At 45.3% G+C, this 8,688-nt stretch overlaps 1 protein-coding gene across 1 annotated transcript in view; it reads left to right on the forward strand.

The window, feature by feature from the left end:
• CDC20B (cell division cycle 20B) overlaps nucleotides 1–8,221 on the forward strand; it is a 126,537-nt gene extending 118,316 nt beyond the window's left edge. Inside the window, exon 13 of the mRNA XM_019518262.1 lies at nucleotides 7,332–8,221. Coding sequence (XP_019373807.1) covers nucleotides 7,332–7,495 — 164 coding nt within the window. The 3' untranslated portion in view covers nucleotides 7,496–8,221. The remainder of the gene's footprint in view (nucleotides 1–7,331) is intronic.
• Nucleotides 8,222–8,688: the final 467 nt, after the last annotated feature.

Here is an 8,688-nt window from a genome sequence, read left to right on the forward strand (position 1 = left end):
AAAACACCACCTGTGCCCCCAACCCCTTAAGCCCCGCTCCCAAATCCCTGTAGCGCTTCATGACCCATCTGGGATTGCTCTGAGCCATGTCATTTGTGCCCACATGGATAAGGAGCATAGGGTAGTGGTCAGTGGGCCAGAGGAGCTCAGCGATCTTCTCTGCAACATCTCGCATTTGGGCTCCTGGGAAGCAGCAGACTTCCCGGGCTAAGGGGTCTGGGCAGCAGATTGCCCCCTCAGTCCCTCTCAGGATGGAGTCTCCCATGACAAACACTTTGCGTTTTGTCTTAGGGAAGAGCAGGAGTGGTAGCTACAGTTAAGCCTGTGTTGCCTGCAGGAGCTGGCATCTTGGCAGGCTCTGCTGGGGCTGCAAGAGGTTCATACTTGTTGCAAAGTTCCAGCGGGGCAGGGTCCTTGGTGCAGCGGGCCTTGGGGCCCTTGACCACCTTGGTCCAACCCCTTGGCTGGACAGAATGGGAGGTCACCGTGTCCTCCCTTGTCCTGGAAGGAGACCTTGGTCTACCCTCTGCCTGCAGGGGGAGAAAGTCCTGGTAGTAGGAGTCTATCTCCTGTTCATCATCCCTGATGGCATGCAGTCTCTGGACTGTGGCCTGGAGCTCCTCTAGCTGGCATGCCAGAGACCCGAAAAGGGAGCAGACCTCACAAGGGGAAGTAGCCATGCTCCTGGATGCCAGAGCCTGAAAAAGTGTCAGGCAGCCCCCGCAGCTGAGAGCCAGAGGCTCCGTCTGTGTGGAGCCCAGAACCATGGGCTCCATCTGGGTGGAGGCCTCTGAGGAGCCAGAGGGGAGGGCTACAGACCCTGAGGGCCTCAGGCCCTCCTGCTCACCCTCCTGCGCAAACTCCTGCGCTAACTCGTGTTGGGTCCAGAAGTGCACCTGTTTGCATGGCCTATTCACAAGCCTCTGGTCACGTGGCTCCCTGGGGGGCTGGGTGCAGTAGGAGCTGGGGAGGGTCGAGGCCCTCCTCAGCTCCACTCAGCTGCCCCACAGCTGGGCTATGTGCCTCCCACCATGGGCCCCGCTTACCTCTGGCAGTGCTGGGGGTTGGCGGGGTGCTCTGCGGTCACTGGGGGTTGCTGGGGGGGCCTAGGGGTGTGGGAGCACATCAGACTTACACCCATGCATCTCATGCTGCTCCCAGGGCCAGGGCAGGCCCTTTTAAACTCGGCGTATGTGCAGTGGACCTGCTGCCAGCAGTGTGCTACTCCCTGTCAAGGGGGACACTACCTGGGTGGTTTGGGGAACTGTGATCTTCTGGAGAGGGACTGGTAAGTACCCTCTCCCCGCTTTTATCTCTCCCCCCTCTCTCTCTGGGGGGCTGGGCCAAGTAGGTGCTGGGGTGTGGCGAAGCCCTCCTTGGCTGGTCTCAGCTGCCCTGCAGCTGGGCTATGTCCCTCCCACCATGGGCCCTGCCTACCTCTGGCGCTGCTGGGGGTTGGCGGGGTGCTCCACAGTTGCTGGGGACTCCTGGGGGGGCTTTGAGGTGCAGGGGTGTGACAGGCTTACACCCGTGCATCTCACGCCACTCCTGGGGCCAAACTGACGCCACTCCCTGGGCCAAACAGATTTCCAGGTAGTTAAAGTCTCCCATAACAACCATGCACCGAGAGCATGCAGTCTCAGCCAGTTCCCTTGCTAATTCCTGTTCTAGCTTTTGTTTCTGGTTAGGAGGTCTGTAGTAGACTCCTACCATGATATCCCCTGTGCCACGTTCCCCACATATTTTAACCCAGAGGGACTCCAGACGTCCTCCCTGGGTGCCAATGTCAATTAGCAGGGATGCGTAGCTTTCCTTGACATAGAGAGCTACACTCCCACCCCTTTTTTCTGCACATCTCTCCTGTACAGGGTATAGCCATCTATACCTGTGGCCTAGTCATAGGTGGAGTCTCACCAGGTCTCCATTGTCCCTATGAGATCATAATCTTTCTTGTTTAGCAGGAGGACCAGTTCCTTCTGTTTGGTCCCCAAGCTCCTGGCACTGGTGTACAGACATGCAAGTGTCCCATTGGAAGCCCTGACCTTCCTTGCATTCCCTGGTGGACAGTGTTCCAGGGCTGGGGTAGGTGTGGATTTCCTTGGGTGCCCTAACCTGCTGGTTATACAGTACTTGCCTAGTGGGCTTGCATTGGTGGTTATCCACCCATCCCCTGGCAGGCTTAATTTAAAGCCCTGTAGAGCAGGTCAGTCAGTCTGGCTGAGGACAGCCTCCTCCCCAGTAGAAGGAAAACTCTCACCTCCAAAAAAACATAAGAACTACTATTTGACTTCTTATGTTTTAAATTGAATAAAATATGTAAATAATCTGAATATCCTTGTAAATTAAGCCTAAATTTGTTTTAACTTTTTGTGTAATATTAAGCATGAAGACATACAAAAAATTAGAACTCTTGGTTCCAAAATGATACCTTTTATTAGACCAACTGGGAAATTGCAAGAAAATTGTCCTTTTCTGAAGGCTTTCAGGATCAAAGTCCCTTCATCAGGCTCTGTGAGCTGTGCTGAGTAACTCTTTGAGGTGTAGATGAGGTAGAATTCCTTTCAGATGGCCGGCAGGGAGGGAGGTAAAAAAATCTTTCTTCTTGTTCTGCAATGAAGTTTAAAATCCACAATTGGCTAAAATTCGGCATATTAAGCATGACACTTATCACACAAGTTATTTGCTATAATACTGTGGTTATCAGCATGACTTCTTTTCCTATTCAGTTTTAAAGTTATGTAATGGAAACAGATTTCTTAATCATTAAGACCAGGTACCTGTTAACTAGAATCTTTTGCCGGGACACAAGTGACTAAATTCTGCCCACCTTATAATGAACATACGGAGTAAGAAAATGTAATGTTATTGGACCAAAATATATATTCAGAAAAAAGCCTATGAATATAATTTCTGATTTTTTTCTTACTTTGGTCAGAGATTCCCTTAACCACATGAGTTTCGCAAGAAAGACATTCACAGAAAAATCACTGGGTTTTAGTTTTTAGAAGCCTGTCCTGCCAAATTCTGTGAATCTCATCTGAGGGATAATCACTTTTATCCAGCATTGGATTAATTTGGAGTTGGATTGTTTGGTATTCGGTAGTTTCATACCAGAACGGTAACTGGAAGTCAGCCCACTTTTCAAATATTGAGTCTATTTTTTGTGTCCTTGTGATAAGCAGAGCTGTGAGAGTAATTGATAGCTTGGTCCTATGGCTTGATTGGAAAACTGAAGAGATGTTCATATTGCCTTTTCTTTCCTCCAAAAGAATGAACCCAAATCTGTAAATATTAGGGGAGCTTCAATCTCCCCAAAACTTTGGCAAATAAACTCTTCATTTTAAAATGTTATCAAACTGATACATTTTGGACTTTCTTCCTTCTGTCAAGGAGATTATGTTAAGAATCTTCTGCTGTGCAAACTCAAGCCCACTCAGCCTAGGAGTGCTCAGGCTTCACTTTTCTATAATCAATAATGGCCTGAATGTTATTGCTATCCTGTAATGAAAAACCAGTTAGTGATGAGGTCACACTTAGGATTAAGCCTTGGGTAAAATTCCTACCGTATAGCCCCTGCCAAGTGACTTAATATTTAGCATTAGGTCTGTTCTAATTTGTTACTAGTTACTTGGCCCTGTGAGACATTCCAGCAAATAGGGCACTCTGGGCTAGATACAAATTGTTTTTGAAACAATTTCTGTTAGGTGATTACCCCTAGATGCTGACCAGGGAGCTATCCACTAAGAAATGCTAGGCACAAGGATGTGTTTAAACTCCTTCACCTCAGTGTGTAGGCACTTTGAAGAGTTGCACATTAGGTACTTTGGTAACCTCATGATTCAGAGTGCTGAGAAGGGAGGGTCCTAGATGACCTAGACATTCAACTCAAACTGAGTGCAAAGGGTTCACTGCAAAGTGCCGCACCCATGGTCTTTGTTACTTGGAAGCACAAGTGATGGTGGTGGTGGCACTCCCTATTTGTGCAAAGTAGCTTAGTGGTTAGGCCACTTGCGTAGGAAGTGGTAGATCTTACTTCTATGCCCTCCTCAGCTTGAAGGACTCAAATCCCATCACATTAAGCCACTAGATTGTGTTCTAGTCCCTGATGCTAGGGGTTCCATTTAACTAGCTAATGTAAAATGCATAGACTCCTGGCAGCAGGGATCATCATCCTGGTCTCCCATTTCCTAAGGGAGTGCACTCCTCGCTGGGCTACAGAATCAAGATTTTGTTGCCTTCTCTCCTTCTGTCCCAGTGCATCCTAAATTCCTTGCTGTCCAGAGGCCAGTGCCACAGGTGTGGGGGAGGGTTCCAGACTCAGCCTATACTATATATTGATCATTAGGGCACTTTTTTGGGAAGAGGGATATGTATGTTTGAGGTCGGTCACAGTGAAGTGAGCCTAAAGCCAGGCCTTCAATTTTACGGGTCAGCATTCTAACCCCTAAGCTATTTTTCAAGAGTGGACTTCACTGTTTCTTCTGCGTGACAGTGGCCATGACTGCTGGTTTTAGGTGAGTCTTGTGTATACTTGACAGATTCAGTACTTAGCTAGACTTTGGGTACCTTCCAGTTTTCCTCTGTATACAATGGCACTTATGTGGGATTTAGGCACCCAGGTGCTTGATTCAGATCGCTTCTTAGCCAGGTTCAGAAGTTGAAGTGTATGTGCACAGGAAACAAATAGGCCAGAATTGAGGCATCTAATGAACGCAAGTGTTTTTGAAGCTTCTGAAATGGGGTTGATTTAGACCGTTTTTGTGAGCATGGTAATTGTGTTGAAAACTGTCTTGGAGATGGAGATTGATTTGGATCTGGCTTTCTGTATTTTTTAATTTAGTTAGGTATTTAGTCTATAATAAGACAAGTTAAGAACCTGAGCAGAGAGATACCTACCTGAACCAGTGTACCTGAACTGTCTATCTGACAGACAGTAACATTGACTTCAGGTTAAAATAAATGCATGCTCTCTATAAATCACCTAGTGGCTAAAACACTCTCCCAAGATCTGGGAGACATATTGATTCTAATCCCTTCACAGCTTCAGAAGGTTTGAACCCAGCTGTTCTATAACTCAGCATCATTCAGCCACTGTTTGGCCTGCTGGTTAGTGAAGAGATAAAGATTCATCAGGCCAAAAAGAGAGCAAGTAAGTAGCAGCCTAACTGTGGCCAAGTGAGATGAGCAATGCTGAGCAAGTCCTGGATTCTGAGCCTTCCTCCAATGTTATTTATGCATGTGGTCCAATAACTATTTAATATCAGCTGCATCCCTTATGTCCCTCACAATGATATAAATCTGGAGCAATGTCACTGTAACAGCATTCTTCTAGGTTACACTTTTGTAAAATAGAGCATAACTTGGCCCCATAGAGTTGCATCACTGAAAGTGAGAGGGGACTCAGGCCTATAATGGATAGGGTGATCGGAAAACAAATGTGTCATCGGTGTTTAGTATGCCCACTCTGTCCTTTTTTATAAGGTGGAGATACAATGAGAGGTGTCATGGGTGGAGTGTGATTTCAGGCAAGATTTGACAGTAGAGAAAGCAGGCTAGCATCTTGTAAAGCAGCATGGGAGGCGTGCACAATGCTTAATAGTGTTACATGTGTCAGTTTTATTTTTTTGAAAGAAAAGATGGAGACCCTGAGGTTCACTGCTCCCGATCCACTACTTTCTTCTTTTTAAATTCAGGTGCATACTTCTTCCTGTTAAGGATTCTAGCTAATGCTTCCCAACTGGCATTTTCTGGTGGAAGAAGTGCTGTATTAGGACTACCACTAGTCAGCTCCCCAATTAGTACAGTATGGGCACATATTACAGCCCTGCTGGGTGAGATCTTTCAAACAGATGAAGCACCAGGTGAAGAAGCCTGTTCTCTGTCACAGTACTCTTTATACATCTTGACCAATCATTATTTAAAGCAAAATGCGTATACAATATTGGGAAAGGGGGTCTCCTTCCCAGAGCAGTATTGTTCACTGAGTCACAGTCAGGCTTCCTCTTATTTATTTTACTGGTCCCTTGAATTTACTGGTCCAGCTTCTTTGGAGGGTGGGGGAGGGACAGGGAGAGGGAAGAGGTGGCAGGTGCCCATAGCTTTGCTTAACCTGGGGCCTGGGGACCAGGGCACTGTCCTGAGATGCGGGAGAGCTGGATTCAAAAGAGCTTAGGGATGAAGTGAGCTTAGAATTTGGGTCTCCCATATCTTGAGCCAGTGTCTTGTCTACCAGGCTACTCAGCAAAAGCGGATAGCAGCATTGCTAGTCAGTTTTATACTGATTATAGTTTTAGAGGACTTAAGTGAATTGTTGTGCCTCTACTACAGTGAAAGTGGATTGCAACAGAGGGAAAATGGAGTTGGATGCCTTGAATCACTTGCAAGCATTTGCAGTGGGACAAGTTTAGACTCACAGGGCAAAACTGGAGACATGTTATGAATTTTGTTGCCTTCATGAAATTCAGGCTGCTGCGTAGGCCAAAGCAGGATCCTTAGTAACTTAGATGCCTAAACACTGCATTAAGTGGAAGAACAGGATCTAGTCCACAGGGGCTTTTCCAAGGTCATACAGGAATCATGGGACAGAGCAGGAAATTGGATGCAGGTCTCCTAAGACCAATTCTAATGCTAGGCCTGTCTTCTTCTCCAGTTCATTCTCCAGATTCCCTGCTTTGTGACCACATTATAAGGAGAACTTTGCATAACTAGGTTATCTAATTTCTCATGTTGCTGGTGGAGTGGGACAAATTGGCCACAGCAGAGCTTCACAACCTGTCCTCCATAGATTGTACTACAACTGTGGATACACTCAGTTTATGACTCCAATAAGTCATTGGGCAGAGTCATTGTTAAGAGACCTTCATACTGCAAATACCTCAGAAGTTGGAGACATTAACTCATGATTCTTGGATTATAGGCAAAATATCTGAGAAGCACAGGAAGCCAAATGGGAAAGGTCAGTGATGAGACATTATTAAGCACAGATTAGACACATATTTTAAATGAAATGGAGACTCAAGGGTCCAGATTTAAGACAGGGTGATAAAATATTCTCCTTTGAGAGAAAAGGGTCATAGAATCTTGTAGAGCCCTAAAATATGACCCTTAATACAAAGTAAAATTTGTATTGCGCTTTTAGGGAAAAATTGGTGGAGAGCACAGACTTGACCCAGCCAAAAGGTTCATCCTATCCAGCAAGTTGTATAGCTATCATTAGAGTAAACTGGGCCTTACAATGCGTGGCTGATTTTCAAAATGGCAACAGTTCTTATTTTAAAATCATGCATTTCCCAGTGGATTGATCATAAATGTTCTTTTGCTTTGTTTTGTAGGTCACAAAGGAAGAGTCTTGCAAGTAGCACTGAGCCCAGATTGTAGTAGGTTCATTTCTCTTGCAGCTGATGGAATGGCTTGTGTGTGGAAATTCTTCCAGTCTAGTGAAACCAGGCATAGAAGAGATGACATCCAGGGGGATTATTCTAGGACATTGTGGTGACTTTTTTCCACTGACTTTTGAAAACCACTACAGTAATACACAAAATCTGTGTTCTTTCCAAATGAAACATGGAAAACGATAATGCCAATTGTTCAGAAAAAAGCAATATTCCAATTAGTTTGTCATTGCATCATGGAATGTTGTTGAGCCTGCGCTGCCCATGCTTGAGTTGGAAATCTAACCCTGACAAATAACATCAAATTTATTTTCTTTCAAACTAGTAATTATGGATAGACATCACTCCTGTGCAGAGTGCCAGCACAGGGGCTCTGAATCACTTACAACTCACTCAAATTCTGTTATAACTATAGTCCTTCTATGAAGTTTTATATAGTCTGAGTCTCCCCCCATCAAAGACCATGCTCCAGTGTGGGGACTTTGACCCTTCAGCTCTGGCAAGTGGAAGAGCTAGGAGTGGTAGATACTGACAGAGAGAATCAAACTGTTCCAGGTATGAAGCAGATCTTGTCTCAAGAGAGAATCTGTCCAAGAGTAGGTACCTAGAACATGGGATTGGAAGGGGTCTCCTGGGCCATTGAGGCCAATCCCCTGCATTTGCAGGCAAGTTGTATTTCCAAGGAGAAGGGATCTTTATTAATTATCCTGATACTGCTGGTTTACTTAATGAGAAAACCACCTGATCTTTGGCTCTTGTGGCAATTTCAGTGCTGTTTTTTCAAAAAATGCTCTGTATGTCTAAAACAATAAATACCTAACAACAACCACGTACCAAATCTGTGTTTTTTATGGACCTGATTGGTCAGTGTGTCTTAGGCTATCCGTGCCTGATTAATGGACAATACAAGCCTTTTGATCCTCTGGGTCAGGCAGTAGCGACTTGAGTGTTATCTCTGGGGGGCCACAAATTAGTTCAATTAGTATAGTTTTCATTCTTATGTGAATATGACTTAATTCTTACTGGGGCAATATCTCTTTGATTTTTAGTGAAAGTTTAGTAAAAGCAGAATGAAGATTGCAGGATTTGGCCGAGTTGTTATCGAGTTCTTTCCTTATTAAAAAGCATATGTAACAATGGGTTAGGAATGAGCCAAAGAGTTACCCTGATTGCCTCTTTTCTCAGAAAGACCTGAGCAGTGCATCTTGTTGGAAGAGATACTCATACCCTTTTCTGCATAGTTGCTGTGACTAATTTGAATGACTGGGAGATGAGGCAAGTGGTTTAAAAATCAGCC

This window comes from Gavialis gangeticus, unplaced genomic scaffold (assembly GCF_001723915.1).
Source record: "Gavialis gangeticus isolate Ggan-Ray unplaced genomic scaffold, GavGan_comp1, whole genome shotgun sequence".
NCBI lineage: Eukaryota > Metazoa > Chordata > Crocodylia > Gavialidae > Gavialis > Gavialis gangeticus.